This window comes from Trachurus japonicus, chromosome 3 (genome assembly GCF_045865225.1).
Source record: "Trachurus japonicus isolate A0001 chromosome 3, Traja_1.0".
In the NCBI taxonomy this organism is placed as follows: domain Eukaryota; kingdom Metazoa; phylum Chordata; class Actinopteri; order Carangiformes; family Carangidae; genus Trachurus; species Trachurus japonicus.
The window spans coordinates 8,440,089-8,459,242 of NC_140909.1; the positions used below are offsets into that span (position 1 = coordinate 8,440,089).

General features: G+C 41.3%; 1 protein-coding gene across 3 annotated transcripts; it reads left to right on the forward strand.

Moving 5' to 3' along the window:
* The first annotated feature begins 329 nt into the window (after positions 1–329).
* Positions 330–16,283, forward strand: slc39a13 (solute carrier family 39 member 13). Of its 3 annotated transcripts, none has more exons than XM_085759150.1 (10): positions 330–553; positions 2,141–2,506; positions 5,681–5,788; positions 7,031–7,164; positions 8,781–8,903; positions 10,416–10,505; positions 13,066–13,116; positions 13,816–13,948; positions 14,036–14,135; positions 15,311–16,283. In XM_085759150.1, exons 2-10 carry the CDS (start codon positions 2,179–2,181, stop codon positions 15,384–15,386), a joined length of 1,143 nt encoding a protein of 380 aa, XP_085615276.1. In that variant the 5' UTR covers positions 330–553; positions 2,141–2,178; the 3' UTR covers positions 15,387–16,283. The 3 variants fall into 3 exon arrangements, with proteins under 3 accessions (XP_085615276.1, XP_085615289.1, XP_085615284.1); XM_085759163.1 differs by having other exon boundaries at positions 340–553; positions 7,031–7,168; positions 8,788–8,903; XM_085759158.1 differs by lacking the exon at positions 330–553 and adding an exon at positions 716–835.
* Positions 16,284–19,154: the final 2,871 nt, after the last annotated feature.

A 19,154-nucleotide genomic window follows, 5' to 3' on the forward strand; every position in this document is an offset into this window, starting at 1 on the left:
TTTTATTTAGATGTCTCCTGATGTTGAGAGTTAAAGTGGATGTGAACTGCAGCTAAATGTCACATAAACTCCATTGCTGCTAAACAGGACTTAATTGATCTGTTTAGCTGCACTTTTTTCCCCATCTTGTTTCTCTGGAGTTATCACAAACCTCCTTCCTCCTCCTCAGTCCAGCTCCTCTTCTCTCCTCTGCTCTGCTCTTTGGTGTGGAGGGAGTCATCATCGAGGCAGAAAAATACAGTAACTTCCTGAAATCTTAGTGAGGAGGGCGGGATCCATCCTGACACTCCTCTCCTCTGCTCCTGTGTATGTTTTTTTTTTTCCTCCAGGATCGTGATACGTGGCTGTTTTTTGGGGAAAGCCGCCGTGATCGACCGAGTGAGTGAGTGTGTGAGTGTGTGACTGGAGCGCTGCAGCAGCTAGCGGCTCTCTGCCCCTCAGCAGCTGCCTGGTGGGGAGAGTGGAGAGAAACTCAAGCCTGCCTTCATTCACTAAAATTAAGCCGGCCTGGATGGCAGGGACACACTGGTGCAAAGACTGCCGAAACCACAAGGTATTTAAAAAAAAAAAAAAATCTGTGTGGTGCTTTGCTTTGCTTTCTCTTTGAGCCGTTAAAACTATTTTCACGGCTGCTGCTGCTGCTGCTAGCTCTAACAGTTGTTGACCGTTGGTGTTTAAAAAATCTAACAGTTGTGACCGTTGGTGTTTAAATCTGCAGTGATTGCGTACGTACGTTGGAGCTAATCAGCCCCGGCTAACGTCGTTAGCCTGCTAACTTTCCTCCCTCCTCCTCCTCCTTCTCCTTCCTTCCTTCCCACGGACGTTGTTGGAGTTGGTGAGTTCACGGTATAGTTTATTTAAAACAAAAAACGACCCGTTATCAAGTGTGGCGTCAATTCATCGCGATGTTGTGCAGTTTCAAGTGTTTTCATGTTGTTTTATGTCGCAACTGAAGCTGTAAGTGTTAGCTGTAACAGTGAGTGAGTGAGTGAGCCAGCGAGCAGGGGTCGACTCTGTCCTGCTAACTTAACTGACCCCACGCAGCAGCAGTTTGTCTGCATGTGTCCACTCTGGTTATAATAATAGTAATAATAATAGATATGTGCTGTTTTTTTCCCCCCCTCTGCTGATGATGGGGCATGAACGCCTCTTAAACATCTCAACTATGCAACAAGCAAACAACAAGAGGAGCAAACACTGTCTGCATACCTCTGCTCCACTACAGCTCTCACACTGTTGTGCTTTTATTTTTTTACAGCATGTATCTGACAGCATTTAATGACTTTTTATACATTAAGATTGTGCAAAAGATGAAATATGACCAGTTGCAAAAATGCAACAGTGATTTTTCCACTTTGTTTTGACCCATCACAAAGCAGCAGTGAGGGCCCCTATAGATGTGTCAGTTCCACGCTGTTTAACTTTTTGATAACGTCATGTATAAATAAGGGTTTGATACTTATCCAGGTTAAATGAGCCAGTATTTTGCAAAACAAAGCAAAAAAAGTGAGTTTAATGTCTAAACTCTTTAGAGGTTTGATATACTGATATTGTGCTCACGTAATGCTATGAAGTCTATCTGTCACAGGCTGAAACTTGTACTTTGATAGTTTGCTGATAATATATCTGCACTTTTACTGAAGTGCGTTGATGTGCTGATACTTTTCCTAAAGTTATGGTAAAAATGTAACATTAAATCTAACTTCATAATGTATCAGCAATTCAGCATCAGCATTTGGGGCTGATTTGAGTTTTAAAAGTAACTTATTACCCTTGATTTTAAGTTTGTTGTTGCAGAGTAATCTCAAGCTCCAGAAATGTTTTAACATGCTCACTCTATACAGATTTTTTTTAGTACGAGGATGCTAATTAGACTAAATTAGAGCCATATTATATATTATCTTATCACAGACATGTCAGTCTCTAGTTTGTTCAGCAGTTGGCAGGAGTTTATCTTACTACTGTAAAATGTTCCACTCAGCTTTGAGAAGGCAATTTTAAGGGACCCTTAAAATCATCATCCTGTGTTCAAATATCAATATCCAAATGATCCTGGAAAACACATGCTTGCTCTGTATTTGGTTGAAGTGAATACGTAACTGTTTGTTGAACACAATATTTATTGTCGCTCGTCTTCCAGCATTACTGGTTGCAAGTGCTCTTCGGACCGTGGGACGGATGAAAGCTGGAAGCTGTAGGAGGCCCAGCTGGGCTTTAGCTGCTCTGCTTATCCCTGTTACTCTGCTGGTGCTGGCCTCCAGAGGAGCATCCAGCAGCCAGAAGATGAGTCAGACAGCTATGTCTCATGCAACAGCCACGGCAGCAGGACAGGGGCGCAGCCTGACGGATGACCTCCCAGGCCTCCAGGCGATAGCAGACCTCTTAGCCAGCGAGCATGCTCATGTTTGGCTCCTGTCACTGGTGGGCTCTGTCGCTGTGGGCTTAAGCGGGATCTTTCCCCTGCTTGTCATTCCCATCGAGGCTGGAGCAGCCCTCAAAACAGAAGGTAAGAAATGGCAATGTAGGACCTAAATATGTCTTGAATTACTTGGTAAAGCACAACATTGCACTGTCACAATACTTCATTCATGATAGCACAGTATCGGGTCTGTGTTTCCTTTAAAAAAAAATGGACCAGTGTCTATGAGGATGCGATGCTGGCCTGACTAATACAACCAAGGCTTGAATCAAGGACATGAACCCAGTTAAGGTCCTGTCTAAACTGCCTGTGTCATCCTCTAAATCCTGCCGATGCTCCTCTCTTCATGCATGACCTACCACTGCACCCTCTCTCCTGTCCTCCTCACTGCTCTCTTGCTTCTTTTTCCATTTCACATGCACTACCTGTCTTTTAGGGCTTAGATAGGCAGCACGTAACCAATATTTTCATTCTGTATAGGCATTTGTATGTTGAAATCCAAAATAATCTTTTTATTACCTTTTTTAAAGACGGTTTTACATTCATTTATTAACTTCAGCTCATCCATAGTCACCATCCTCATTTCTCTCCTCAATCGAACAGTGTAATAGATTCATCTGAAAATTAAATATGATTTAATTGTCAAGATGTTTCTGTGCAGTACAAATTTGAGTTTAGTCTTAAACTATCTTTTCATACGAGAGTCATACAACTCTTCATGCAGCTTTTATCAACTGACACTGCAGCTCATACCTTTTCTCTTCATTCACTGCTTCACCATCATGTTTCTGCTGCTTTCTTGTTTCACTTTGCCCTAAATCCCGAAGGAGCTCTGCTACTCTAACATCACCTTATACATAGATATCCTTTAAAGAATAAGGAGACGGGAGAGGAGGATTTGATGCTCTAGTCGAGGACCCAAAACAAATCCAAGATAATTGTAGGTGTTGTTGTTCTCACAAAGTGTGAACACAACGCAAATGTTTAGTAGCCGGTTGATATGAATGATTGTGTGAAATTCTATCAGCTGCGCTCATAGTCTGGCAGCAGCAGTTCCCTCCTGTCGAGTGAATATGAGGGAGTTAGTGAGATTGTTATAAGCAGGACCAGTTAGTAGCCTTGACAAATGTTTACTTGTCATCTTGCCAAGCGCTTCAAGAGGGTATGTTGTGACCTTTGAGCATCGCTGCGTCTTCAGGGCGGACTGGCTGCTACAGAGAGAGAAAGTGATGAAATGATCAGGGTGAACTAGGGACAGATGGTCGCTACGTTACAGCTGCAACTTAAGAAGCAGAAAAAGAAGTGATAGAAATGGAAGCACAACAAGAGTTAACATCAGTGTAGTTTTCCAGACACTGCAGACGGCTCATCTTGAGGGAAGGAATGAAGTTTGATGCAAAACAAAACATTTGGTTATCTTAGCAGAACTTACAAACACTGTGTTTGAAGCATCCAATGCAGAATCATTTACTTTATCTCTGTGCTACATTATGAAGAGCAAGACATAGTAATAACAGTCTAGTCCTAATCCTAATAAGAGTATTGGGAGTCTAACAATAGTATTTTATTGCATACACATCAACATGAACATAAATCTTACAATCTTAATGGGGAAAATAAAAACCAATAAAAAAGTGTTAAAAGCAGAAGAGTTCGGAGTTCAAATTTCTGCAGTAAAAGTAGGAAATGTCTCATTAATCCAACAGAATGCATCACATCCCTGGTTCATGTTGGCTGCGTTAGAAGAGCTGCGGACAGAGCCATTCGTCTGCTCTGGCATCCGCAATTCTCACACTTCTCGCAACTATAAATAAAAACTCCAGCTCTTTAGTGGCTCCGTAGTAAATCTCGGCTCTCCACACCCCCTTAACAAGAGAAAAAGACTGTGGTGGGCTCAACACGTAGCACTGCCAGGTTTTGTCAGCCCAGCCGAGGCCCAGCTGCACCCTCTTCATGGTTTACAGTTTCAGATGGGGCACAGCCTTAAATGGAGGCACGGGCTTCCTGGGTCAGGGAACATCTTCAGTGATGACTTCATCAACTTCATTACACGTTTCTCTGCAGGGAAGGATTCACCCTACTGAAAACTTTTCTTTAAAAGTCCCACTCTTCATACGTAAGCACCATATAGAAAAGAAAACATAAGTGTGGAAGACTTTAGAGTATTTATCATACAGTTTAAACTTGTAGATCTGAAGACACATATTCTTACAATAGGAAATTAAGAAATACATTTCTGTTTATGCAGCAGCCTCCACTTGTGAATGCCAAGAGCTTGATATCTCAGTAACGCCCTGAGGGAGTTCCTTCAAATGTTAACTTGGACTTGAGGGTGAAGTGATAAGAGTTTGGTGGTTAAAGGTCAAATAGTTGTGTTTTTTTGGGCCATAACTCACGGATTATATTATTGCAACACAATTTAAATCTATCAATTTAACAGGATAAAAATTGTGGAAGTGATGACGTCTTGTATTGAAACGGTCAAAGCTGTTTTGCAAAACCCTTCTGCCCGTTATTAAATGCTGTAACTCGGGAAGGAGAGGTTGTGACCATACCTGTCAAGTTGTCAAGTTAAATGGTCATCCAGTTCATCATCAAATAAAACAGAAAGGCACAAACTGAGAAAAAAATATAATTAAAAATGAAGTTTGTGTGTAATCAAGTTTAAAGTTAAACTCTTGTGTCTGGCATCCAGACAGGTCCCTTTTTAAACAAGAATAAGAGTCTCTCTCTCTCTCTCTCTCTTTGAGGTTGCACTGAGGTGTACAAGTGTTTACTTTAAACTTTTAAACACCTCTGAAAATGGTCCATTGATCTCCTCACTCACCTACTGAACTTCAGTGAGCAGGGCTGAGAGTTTGTGGGTCAGACTGAGGCCTGGAGCCTCGTGAGCGGCTCCACCCACAGGAACGTGGCATTCCAGATGTATTTTTGGTTTTCAAGTGCAGTCCTGACCGGAGGTTAGTCATTACCAAGGGAACTCCTCAAAAAATAAAAAAAGAATCGGTGGAAGACGTGAGTAATCGCAGCACGTGTCACTGTCCCAACTTAGAACCACCTTTGAGCGTTTATGTGGATGAAGTTTTATTCGTTAGGAAATAATAAATCAAAGGAAAAGGTAAAAACAAAACGTGGAGCTGTAAGTATTTATGGCTCAAGCCAAATGAAAAACAACATGAAGTTAATGAGGTGTTTTTTATAAATCACCCTGCACAGTAATTGCTGACGTTGTCTCTTCGCTCTTTCCTTGTGTTTCCTCAGCTGGATGCCAGAAGCTGAAGCAGCTCTTGAGCTTTGCTATTGGTGGTCTCCTTGGTGATGTATTTCTTCACCTGCTCCCTGAGGCGTGGGCGATCTCTGTCTCTTCAGGTTGGTCTCCTTTCGCACCACAGCCATTACCACCTTTGAAGCATTTGTTATGTCTTTGAACCGTTCTTCCCACTCAGACATTAGACATGAATTGGGTAGTTCAACCAAAGTGGCTAATGACATGTTTGCTATTAAAATAGACTGTGATACTTTTACTGTTGCACTGCATTTCCCTCCAGCAATCTGCAAACTCACACACAACACAGAGGAATGTAATGTCTATATCATAGACGTCACTTAGAGACTGTATTTGTTTTGATAAACCAGGCATTACATGGCAGTCTTGTTTATAATTATAAGTGAAAGGCAGTATTGTTAAAGGGATAGTTCAACATTTTGGCAAATTGGCCCATTGCCACAATCCCTATAGTCATAGCAGTAGGTTCGTTACCTTTAATTGTTGGTCCAAGATATTTTTAGAACGGCAAAGCAGAGCCGTGAGCTGCTCAGAGCTACGCTACGGAGGCTCATGGGATTTCTTGTGTTCCCTGATCAAACTCATCAAATACACAATCCAACAACTCCAAAATGCTCTCGTGGACAAGTTGTGACCTGCACATTCACCACGCTATGAGATAATAACAGAACGTTACGAGACTGAGTTGTTTTAGAGGTAAATGCAAAGACTGCTTGCCGAAAAACTGCCCTCGATGGGAACGTGCATCAGTGGTTTTGCATTAATTTACCTCTAAAACAACTCTGGTGGACAAGTTGTGACCTGCACATTCACCACGCTATGAGATAATATCAGAACCGCTGATACGCGTTCCTGTCGGGGGCAGTTTTTCAGCAAGCAGTCTCTGCATTTGCCTCTAAAACAACTCCGTCTCAAGTTCCATTATTATCTCATAGCGTGGTGAATGTGCAGGTCACAACTTGTCCACCAGAGCGTTTTGGAGTTGTTGGATTGTGTATTTGATGAGTTTGATGAGGGAAACCAAGAAATCCCATGAGCCTCCGTAGTGTAGCTCTGAGCAGCCCATTCTGCCATTCTGCCGTTCTAAAAATAGCTTCCACCGACAATTAAAGGTAACGAACCTACTGCTAAAACTAAAGGGATTATGGCAATGAGCCAATTTGCCAAATGTTGAACTATCCCTTTAATACAGTGCTACACGTGGCTGTAGTTATTAGACACAGTGTTGTTTGTAGCACCGTCATTCACAGACCCCGGCATCAATATAATGCTCAGTTGTTCATTCAGTCTCATGTACAATCTGCCTTCTACCTCCTTCTCCTCAGCTGGTAAACACAACCACTTCATGACTCAAGGATTGTGGGTAATTTCTGGCCTGTTGGCCTTCCTGGTCCTAGAGAAGATGTTCCCAGACCAAGAGGACTCCACTCCAGAATCAGACCTGAATTTTAACTCTGCTGTAAGTATCTCAGCTGCTCCCAGACGTGTCAGTACAAGCAAACACATTTTTATTTTTTTTTCTTCATAGCAGAGTTTAGTCCAGACCTAATTCGTGCTTTGTCTGCATATTTCTGTCTGTGGTATCAGTGTTTTGGTCACCGACCGTAGCATCAGATGACCGACGCGACTGTACAATCATCATATCTTTCATCTGTTCCAAGAAGGGAGCGTCTTTAAAGGAACAGTCTGACTTTTTTTGGGTGGGAAATGCTCTTATTGACTTTCTTGCAAATAAAGAGATTAGAGGATTTACCAGCACATGACCTGCCGATAAAACCACAATGTGTTGTTTTTATGTTGGAGCTGCAGCCTGAACCATGTGAGAGGTTGCGTCTCCTGTGCACTGGGTTGAAACAGCTGCTCGCGTTGTTCTTTATTTAATGAGTGCGTTAACCGGTATCAAAATGAGCAGCTCGCTCTAATAGGTGTTTAACACATTGCTCCTTTGTAGACGACTGAGTGCGTGTGTTTCCTGTATGTTTGAAGAGGAGGTGTCATCCTCGCTCCTGTCTTTGTAGTGCCAGTGAGGGAGAAGATTGGAATCCACGGCTCGGCTCCTCTACGAGTGTCTATTTATAGAGCTGGGGTGAAGCAGCTGCTTTAGCCATTTCAGTGTCCACAGAAAAGCACTCAGCTTATATAGACAGAGGCAACAATAGACGGGGACAGAGAGCGACAGCGACTGAGAGTCAGAGGGACGTTAGAAGTGTTTCCTCTAAAAAATACTGTGTGTTTTCACATCATCTTCCCAAGAGCTGCAACGACTGCAACAAGCTCGATTACTTTTTATTGTGATGTTGTGTGTGTTTTTTGATGGATGGCTCATACAGTACAGTGAGGAGACATCTGTAAATGATGCATGTTTAAATAACTCATTAAACAAAACAAATTAGGGCGTTTTGCTGTGATAGTTTGGCCCCAACCTGTTTTACAACCAAGAGAAGATTGATAGACCTGAAAATTCATCACACTTTATTACTTCCTCGTGTTTCAATCATGGAGCAAACGTTTCCTTGCCAAGGCCAGAAGACAGCAGGCGATTTTCCTTTCACTTAATTTGACTATCAGTTTAAATTGCAACGTAGGTGGTTTCTGAATGAGGGAACAGGGAAGTTGGCTGTTCTCGGAAAACTGTGGCTGTAGCCCCGACATGACTCTGTCTCCTCTTCTATATTTACAAGACTAACATGTTGAACTTCATGTGTTACAGAGAAGCAAAGCAGAAGTACAGGTTACTGCATTTGTAAAGGAAGTTATTAAAAATAATCAGGACTTTTTTTCTCTATTTTTTTTAAGTAGCTGCTCTGCTGCCGGTAGATGTTTGTTACACAGTGAAATTCCCGTTTGTTGCACTTGACCCACAGTTTGTGTTAAAGATCAAGGTGGACAATATGTTTCCTTAGGGGGGGACAAGTCCTTCCAAGTCAGTGGCATATTACTAATGGTAGACACAGATGGTTTATAGGAACATAAACATTACTTATTTAAAAAAATATATATATATATTAACAGAGTGCATATGGGGACAGCGTTCATTTTAGCCCTGTTTCTCTTCCTTTTTTTTTCCCTCCACAGACACCAGCATCTAATTCAGTTTTCAGTGAAAAGGCAGTGGCATCACTCAGAAATGGGCACCATGCTGAGTCATGGAAATCCCCCAAGCAACAGAGTCTGCCGGAAAGATCAGAGAAAATCAAGGTAACGCTGACAACAGAAACATTTCCCACTTAACAAAAAAGACAAAAAAACAAAACAAAAGAGAGACATGACGGGTTAAACTGTTGATACGAGTTCCTTGTATAAGAGCTGCCTGTAAGGAAACAGTTCTTAAAACAGAGCCATGTTTATCAGAACCAGCACTGACTCACTAACTTTGACTGGCAGCTTCTCACACAACTGTGTTTCAATTACTGAAGGTCTAAACCTTTGATTTATTAAAAGGGGTTGGGTTATTTACGACACTATTATTAGGACATGTCATTTTCCATGTGAAGAAACATAAGACAATGCGCCACCCCACACTCAGCTATTATTCTTTTTAAAGTGAGTGAGTCCTGGAAAAAATGACCTGGATTATCCATCCATGACGGCAGGCGTCCAAACGTGTCTTTTGTTTTCTCACACTGGGCTCAGAATCAGAGTTTCCTCCAGAACAGATCATTTACAGTCTCGTATTTAATGAGGTCACACGACAAAGCTGAAAGTAACTAAAGTTAAACATAAGACTGACTTTATATTAAATATCACTAACTACACAATGCTGTAGGTTTGATGTCACACTAAAGCAGCGTTGTTGCAGGACTGTCAGCACATAAGCACCAATCTGTGCAATAAATGGGACAATTTGTGCAATACTGTCCACAAAATGCTCTTTTTATGTGTTTTTTTTATGTTTTCTTTATATACTATGACTCGAATGACTGTGTACATGCATATGTGGTGTATTTGTTTGCTTCTTTTATTCAGGCATGGCACAGTGAATTTGGTTGTCAAATATTTCACTTGAACAGATGGATTCTTGATAGTCTCAAGTCTACAGCAGGAATAAACTGTTTATTGTCTGGTACAAACACAGTTTGGGTCTCCAGAGCTAATTCCCTGTTGTATGACAACTGTGGAGGGGGGTGAACATTTATATAAGTCACTTAAAGTTGAACCTTTAAAGGGATAGTTCAACAATTTGGCAAATTGGCCCATTGCCATAATCCCTATAGTTTTAGCAGAAGGTTCGTTACCTTTAATTGTCGGTGTAAGCTATTTTTAGAACGGCGGAGCAGAGCTAAGCTATGGAGGCTCATGGGATCTCTTGGTTTCTCTCATCAAACTCATCAAATACACAATCCAACAACTCCAAAACGCTCTGATGAACAAGTTGTGGCCTGCACATTCACCACGTTATGAGATAATAACGGGATGTTATGAGATGGAGTTGTTTTCGAGGTAAACTCATGCAAAACCGCTGACGCACACGGCACATTCCCATCGGGGGCTGTATTTTGGCAACCAGTCTCTGCATTTGCCTCGAAAACAACTCTGTGGGCCAATTTACCAAAATGTTGAAGTATCCCTTTAACTTCAGACCTGCTCTTTAGACGTCTGTAGGTCATGTAGACTACACTCACCCTTGTTTACAGGCTATTGCTGTGACTGAATGAAGGGTTATGTGACAAACAGCAGCCTCATCTCCATCATTCTGTTTTGTGTACTCAGACCAGTGGATATCTAAACCTTCTGGCCAACTGCATTGACAACTTCACCCACGGGCTGGCAGTGGCAGGCAGTTTCCTGGTCAGCAAAAAGGTAAGAAGCTGTGAGGACCTCAACACTACAAACCACCTCTCTACAAATAAAGTCCACATTTTCTGTTTAAAATGTCATTTGTGTTTGTTTTCACCGTCATCCACTCACCCTGTGGCTGCTGTTGGACCACTGGGCACGTGTTCTGTTGAACAGGAGCAGCAGCTTCGACAGTGGTTACATTTCTAATCTCAGTGGTTTAGCAAACTGCTCGTGTGAGAATGTGATTTCACTCGCCCTCTGTCCTCACCGTGAACTATAATTGCAGGTGAAATAGCTCCCTGGTGTTGCAGCACATAATCAGAAACAGACAATCACTGCCAATAAATACTGTGCACAAACTCATGCTCATGTCAACATGGAGAGATATAAAGACATATTGAATATAGACCTTGAAATTGAATCTAGGATTTACCCATTTTTGCAAGGATAGACGTAAAATGCAGTTGTACAATCAGATGCCAATGTGTTTTTACCATTTAAAGGAGCAGGCACTGAAACCAGCCGTTCTGAACAGGGCTGTTTAGAGAGGATGAAAAGAGCTGTGATGTTTGATCTTTGGGGTATTTTGACCACAGCATGTCACAGATATGTCTTTAAGACACCTGGGAACTATTTTAATTTGTGGGAAGGGGGCATAATATGTCTCCTTTAAAAGACTGAACTCTAAATAAGATATGAATGAGTATAAGCAACAACAAATTCAACCCTGTACTGATCTACTGGAAACACCTTAGTGGATTGTCTCACAGTCCAGCACCAGACCAATACAGTGGACCACCAGGTTTTCTCCTGGTCGGGTCGTTTCTTGCTTTTGGATCATAGCTAAGCTGTTTGTAGATTCAGATTGTTTTAAAAAAAAAATTTCAGATGTTTTTTTAAATTTATTGTACTGAGAAAAATATGATACACAAGAACAGTTTACAAGCAGATACAGGAACAGGAACCCCAAGCAAGAAATGTTTATTCTATAGATATGGGACCCGTCCCGACGTCCGTGTTGATTTGATAAATCGCAACAAATGACATGTTTCATGTGCAGCGGTGAAAACATGTGATACTCTTCTTTGCCACGGTGGTGGTGCCAACATTACATGGAAGTGATGGGGGGGTGAGAGGGGAGGGGAGGGGGGGGTTGGTATCTGTTGGCACTTCATTGGAAGCAAAGGACAAAAATATATCTGGGGAGTTTGGACGTATAAGAGCTCCCTGGTGAGTGCGGTGTTTGGCAGAGAGTCGGCGTAACACTGGCGCAGCACTACACCTGTTTCACCAGCTCTCCCACTGTCTGAGCAGAGGCTTTCATTACAGGGTACAACAAACTTTCTCTCTCACTTAAAAAAACCCCCCAAAAAAACACTGCTCTTGTCGTGTCGTGTTGTTTTGTTTTTACAGCCTTGACCACAAAGGTACACACACACACACACACCAAAATGCACCAACATGGGTTTTTGCATTGCCCTCACCAGTTTACGGTGTATTTGTAGCTGTGGGACTCAGAGTCCAGCTGGAGGGACATAAGGCTAGCAGCATGAACCGTGGACCAACGTGCCAGAGAGGAAGTTAACTAGATGTCTCAAACATACACATACAAGACATCTCACCAGTGTTTTCTGTTTATGCTCAGGCACATTTATCACTATGTGAATTTTTAGCCACAATGAAAAATACTGGATGAAAATGATCAGTGCTGACGCAGTATCGACTCAATGCGAATAAATACGGTTCTGGGTTTTTATTTCTGAATGGCAGATGCTCATATTTCAAACTGGTTATTAGTAAATGGCACTGAAGGATGTCAAGGTGATGTCAATTTTTTATTTCCCCTCTGAAATCAGTGAATGATGATTAGACTCGTTTCCCTGCTCATTGAGACTCGTCTTTTTCAGGAATGTTTTTTTTTACTCACTGATTTAATGACAGAATTTTGATTGAATGAGCTTTGGGCTTATTTTATCAGCTCATCAGGCTTCATTGTGCACTTGTTTTTCCACCTCATTTGAATTGAATAGCTTTTCAAATATTTAGCTGTGTACACATTTCTCCTTTTTAATTATAGTGAAACCTGGATTTTTACTCATAAACACCATCCTCCGCAAGAAAACATGATGCAGCAGCATTTTCGTTTACTTTTGCACATTTAGTTTAGACTGCAGTTGAAGAACGGCCTGTTTGTGTTTGCTGCAGGTGTTGTTCTAACTTATCGCCACTCGACAATCAGCAGATTACGTAATTTGCTCGTGAGTGACAACATTTGCATACAGCTGCACATTATGCGTCTAAAACCAAACCGCCCGACAGTCGGACAGCTCTGCACCGACACGTAACGAACGCATAACTCACTCCTGATCTCCATTATTGATATGTCTCATTATGCTCCTCACGTAGCACTATTTAATCTTTCACTCTGCTCCATAAATCTTTACTATGTCATTTACATTTTCCATGTTTGCACTGAGAAACAGTTCGAGCTGAGCTCCTCCAGCTTCTAGCAACATTTTCCCTTTGATACCACAGATCACATTTCTGAGACAAAGCCGTGTTAATGAGACTTGTCTTGCAGGTTGGTTTCCTCACCACGTTTGCCATCCTGCTCCATGAAATCCCCCACGAGGTAAGATTACACTGTTTTTTTAATTGTACGATTATCGTTTCTAAACTTAGAGACGCAAGGTTTCATGTTTTCATGGTTAAAGGGATAGTTTAACAGTTTGGCAGATTGGACCATTGCCATAATCCCTTTCGTTTTAGGAGTATTTTTAGAACGGCGGAGTAGAGCCGCAAGCTGCTCAGAGCTACGCTACGGAAGCTAATGGGATTTCTTGGTTTCCCTCATCAAACTCATCAAATACACATTCCAACGGAGTTGTTTTAGAGGCAAATGCAGAGACTGCTTGCCGAAAAACTTCCCCGACGGGAGCACGCATCAGCGGTTTTGCATGAATTTACCTCTAAAACAACTCTGTCTGGTAACGTTGTGTTATCATCTCATAGCGCGGTGAATGTGCAGGTCACAACTTGTCCACCAGAGCGTTTTGGAGTTGTTGGATTGTGTATTTGATGAGTTTGATGAGGGAAACCAAGAAATCCCATTAGCCTCCGTAGTGTAGCTCTGAGCAGCTCACAGCTCTGCTCCACCGTTCTAAAAATAGCTTGCACTGTCAATTAAAGGTAACAAACCTACTGCTAAGACTATAGGGATTATGGCAATGGGTCAATTTGCCAAAAATGTTGCACTATCCCTTTAAACGTGTGTAGGAAGAGTCGGACATGCTGCTGTGTTTACGTTCAGACCTTCCTGTTTTATCTGCAGGTGGGAGACTTTGCCATTCTGCTGAGGGCCGGCTTCGACCGATGGAGCGCCGCCCGCATGCAGCTGTCCACAGCGCTGGTCGGCGTCCTGGGAGCGTGTTTCGCTCTGTGCACTCAGTCGCCGAAAGGCACAGGTACAAATATCAGGACCAGGACGCGTTTTTTATACGGAGCTGCCAGACTCACATCTCATCTAAATGTGTTTGTGATGTTTTTTTTAGAAGATGCCACAGCCTGGATCTTACCCTTCACCTCCGGAGGCTTCCTCTACATCGCCCTGGTGAACGTGGTGCCCGACCTGCTGGAGGAGTCCAGCCTCAGGTGCGTTGAATGATCTTTATATTCAGTCACATCCATGTTTAGCAGCTTGGAGACTTGAGTGTTAGCCTGGCTCCGCCCGCCTACGTACTTCTACTCAATTTTTAATTTCCCTTCAGTACTCCGGGGAATCCTGGGATTGAAACGCTTTTCTCTGCTGTTCTCATGCTGCGTTCAATTGCGCTCGGAAAGATCCGGGTAAGAAATTCCGACTTCGGAGGTAAATGAGTTTCACACAGGGTGATGTTTGTTTGGATGTCTTTCAAGCATCAAAAAGTACTGGTATGTACGCGCACAGACCTTTTAAAATCACAAATTCACAGAGTGGGAATTGAAATGCCGCTGCAAAGCCATTCTACACTTTTAGTAACACAAATGCTAAATTAGACGACACATAACAGTAAAAGTTGAGGAAAAAGTGCGACGGCATTTTGCTTTGACGTAATTCCGACCGACTCGGGCTGCTTGGATCCTACCTGCATTCCCGAGTCGGAGTCCCGAGTTCAAGGGCCGTTCTGTTGCACTTTTCCGATCCAGAGGTCAGATCTTTCCGAGTTCGAGTGCAATCAAACGCAGCATCATGCAGAGGATCTACCAGCCAATCGGCGAACAGAGGGGGAGCGGTTGAGAACAATTACAATACATACAATAGTTTTAAACTTTAAAGTGTGTCCAAGTAAATTTCCTTCGTTAGAATTTCATGATATATTTAACATAGAAAAATACATCATATTCTTGAATGGCCCCATCATTAAACTTGTGTATCGTGTCATGGGTAGGCTGTACAGCGTGGGAATAAAGTTTGAATTTAACTTATACAAACTGTCATAACATTATTATTTATTATACTGACAGAGATTTGCTTAGAAATTTGCTTTAACACAGTACCCACCTACCAGAAAATAAGTTTCTCAATGGAGAGAGGCCAGTTTCTTTCCACAAATGAAATGAAGTGCAAAGAAACTGGTTTGGACCAGACTAGGGGAAAGTGTGAAACCAGCAGCAGGACTTGACACATGTACATGGTGACTATGTAAAAAGAAAAACAAACCTTATCGTATCGTATCATGTGAAGTGTACGAGTTCTGTGGTGTGAAAATGCGCAGATGGTGAATTTCTTTCACGTCCTTGAATCTGTGACCTTCATTTTATTCCTTTCTTTTCTTTTCTTTTCCCAGACACTCTCTCCTGCAGATCCTGCTCATTTTCTGCGGCGTGGCCGTCATGGCTCTGCTCTCCGCCATCGTCGACTGAACACGGAGGCCTTAACCAAAACACTAAAACTCAGCGCTGGAGAGAAATCCTGGTCTCCACCGGCCCCTCGGATCCGGTCCCTCTCGTTCCTAGAGACTTCATCCTGACAAAGAGATCACATCCTTTTTGATATCCCCCTCCTCATCATCGTTAGTCACACCCAAAGAACGTCTGGCAAAAGAACGGCACTTTATTGATGGATGACTGAAAGGACGAGCTCCTCGATCTGCTGACAGGACATTTAAAAAGGACACTTTATAATGTGCCAGGCTTGTAAAGTATCAAGGGAATTCAGCGGGTTTGTATGGAAAAAAAGTTACCAAATAGTTTTATATTGTTGATCAGACAATCATGATGTTTTGCACATACATTTACACAGGTACACCTGAACAGGTGTTTATTGGACCTTCACACGGGGCCTCCACCTTCTAAAATGTACCAAACTGCCGAAATAGTTTAAACATTGTTTGTGTTTGTCGCTGTGTTGCTTCTTCTGTTTCTCATGTAGCTGCATATTTATTAAAAAAGAGACAAGTTTCCCCCCTTTTTCCCGGCCGTGCATCACGAGCACCGCGCCGTTATCTTGTCTAGGTAAGAATTAAGTGCCAAGAAGTCAGGATGGTCTGTTACGCTATCGTCAGCTCTGCACCAAAGAAGACGTTTTCTGGTTGTACCCCCCCACACACACACTACAGTCTGCACCACTTTAAAGCACAAACTAGTGCTACAAGAAGCTCTGCTTGAATAAATAATATTGTGATAAAGTATAAATTCTTGTTACTGAGAACTCTGAAACAGACGAAAAGTCTCAGGATTATTGGTATCATCGCATCGTTTATTCACTTCCTGATGAAAGTTTCCACTCCTGAAGAAATAAAACTGTAAATTTCTCTATTATCTGTGTTTTTAAAAGTCTGTTTATTTTCATCTTTACTTTACCACACGTACAAGTGGACGGTTAGTGAGAAGAATTAAGACACAGAGATCACAGTTTGATCTCAGCGGGATCAGGATCCTGTTCAGGTGCTGAGGACTGACCTTGCTGCCGTGAGTGTGTGAGCGTGTGTGTGTTTTTCACTGCAAAGATCCTACGCCTTGAAATGTCATATGGGAGTGGAGGGAGGGGGTATTGATTGTGTGTTTTCACACTTGTCCAATTTCAACACAGTCTGTTTGGCAAGCTTCTGTTGCCATAACGACTCCGCCGCGGGTCGCCTTCCTTAGTCATCAGCCTGTGAGCCGCCCATTGTCTGTGGGAGCCTTCCTCAGTCGCAGCGCACGAGGACAACAAACAGCCACGATGTCCATCCACTGTGGTGGGAGACGGTGCAAACACACAGGTGATGAATCTTTTATTGAAGGTTTAATAACTCCATAAAGTAATTTAAATGTTCACTCGGGATTGAAACAGTTGATATTTCACGGTTTCTCAGTGGTTTTGTGAAAACCACACAGAGAGAAATCAAACTATCACTTAACCACTCAAAAAAATCCTGTAGTTTCCCATCAGCTTTTTTTTTGTTTTTGTTTGTTTTTTTTTCGAATAGTTCACCAAAAAAATAAAATTCAGTCATAATTGACTCACTCTCATGCTGATGAATACTCCGGAGTAGTTTTTTATTCCTCAAAGTGCATCTGGAGACCCGGGAGGGCGGTTCGTAGTCCAGCGAAATCCTTATATGGGTGCCCGACTCAGAAAGTCCATAAAACTACACAAAAACCATTTAAAAAAAAAAAAAAAGAAAATATCATACAGTGACCCTTTTCGGTCACTGTATGATATTTTCTTTTTTTTGTGTGTGTGTATGGTTGCAATTGTGTATAATATGTTTTGGCTAAACTGTTCACACAAAATGGTTGATTTTGATGTTGGTGTTGTATGACCGAAATAAACAAATTTCAATTCAAATTCAATTCAATATTCCTCCACACTGCTCGTCCGCTGCAATCCAAGTGTCCTGAAGGGATATAGTCCAGAGTTTACTTGAAATGATGTAATTTAGGACATTTTTACAGCCTGAACAGTCCTGTATTGAATTTGCCTGGGGCAAGCTCTCACGTTCATGCATTATACAGGACTGTTTAGGCCGTAAAAATGTCCTAAATGACGTAGTTTCGAGTAAACTCTGGACTATATCCCTTCAGGACACTTGGATTGCAGCAGACAAGCAGTAAGGAGGAAGATCATGGTTTTTGTGCGAGCGCTATTGACTCATAAAAAGTTTTTGTTGGACTACGAACCGCCCTCCCGAGAGTATTCATGAGGGTGAGTCAATAATGACTGAATTTCATTTTTTGGTAAACTATTCCTTTAAAGTCTGTGCCGCAGCTGACAGCAACAAAGAGCAGGATGAAACATTTGTAACAGAAAAACTGTACGTTTCCCAAGTTTTACAAGTCCCACACATCAGAGCTCAAAGTCACATCGGTGTCTAATAATAAACACGGCTCGGTACTGAAGTGAGCTGCAGCCTACTACAAGAAGTCTGCTCCAATAAACTTGTAAACACAGGCTTCATCATTTCACTACAGAGCCGATACTGTACATATAAAGAGTTAAGAGTGTTAAATGATTATAATTAAGACCACCAGTGTTGACAAGGCAGGTTGTACAAGGTTTATGATACAAGAAGAATTCATAATAAAACACACAAGCACATAATTATGCTACAAATATATAATTCAGTTGTATAACAATGTTTTAAAGCGGGTGAACAACATTATACAGTATCACCAACATATTGTGTTGTAAAAAAAGACAAATCTAAGCATCATTTAAAATAATTAAAGGGGTTAAACTTTTGAAATAGTAGGAAAAGGACATCAGTATGTTAAATTTCAATCCTCCTACAATCTTTGATCTTTATTCATATATTATAAACTAGTCTGATCTCAACCTGGAGCATGACATTAATTAAATCTACTCAAACTGAGCCCACTATTGATTAATTGATTAAACCTGATATTAATGATAGATCTGAGTAAGATCAGATTTTAAAGCTTAATTAGCCTATATCTTTATCCCATTATTCTACTTTTCTTTTTTCCTTAACATTCATTTCTTTTTCTTTTTAGTTTTGTTTAATATTTAGCCTTAAAGTTCCTCTTACTTTGCAGCGTGCACACACAAAATCGAGTGAAGTGCTCTAATTGGACCACCCTGTAAAGTTTAAAGTGATATAAAATCTAGTTGTAAACATGTTTATATAAGTTTATATGCTGATCTCAGACAAGCACATGTTTGCAGGACACATGAGTAACTTACCACCTTCTAAAATTATATTTTACATGTAAACATTGATATTAGGAGTATAATATCACTTTTAAATCACTTAACCCACTTTTTTTTTCTTTTACATCTTCTTTCCGTCACCTATTTCATCTCACAGTTATACTCAAATGCTCTCAGTTCTACTTCATACCTTCTTCTGTTTTAATTCTTTTATCCCATCTTTTCTTTTATTATCGTAACTTCTCTTATCTCCTTTTATCATGTGTACCCCCCTTTTATTTATTTTATCTAATAAACTGCATCCTGCATTTTAATTTGAGTCCTGGTCTCAATTTGTTGTTGGGTTCTTCTCGTATTGCTTGGACGGTCCATATGATTTTATGGCACTTGTGTCCTTTGTAAACTTGTGTTTGTTTACACTGCAAAAACTCAAAATCTTACCAAGAATATTTGTCTTATTTCTAGTCAAAATGTCATTTCTAGTCAAAACAAATCTCATTGTACTTAAAGCAGAAGTAAGCGGAATGTTTGTGTTA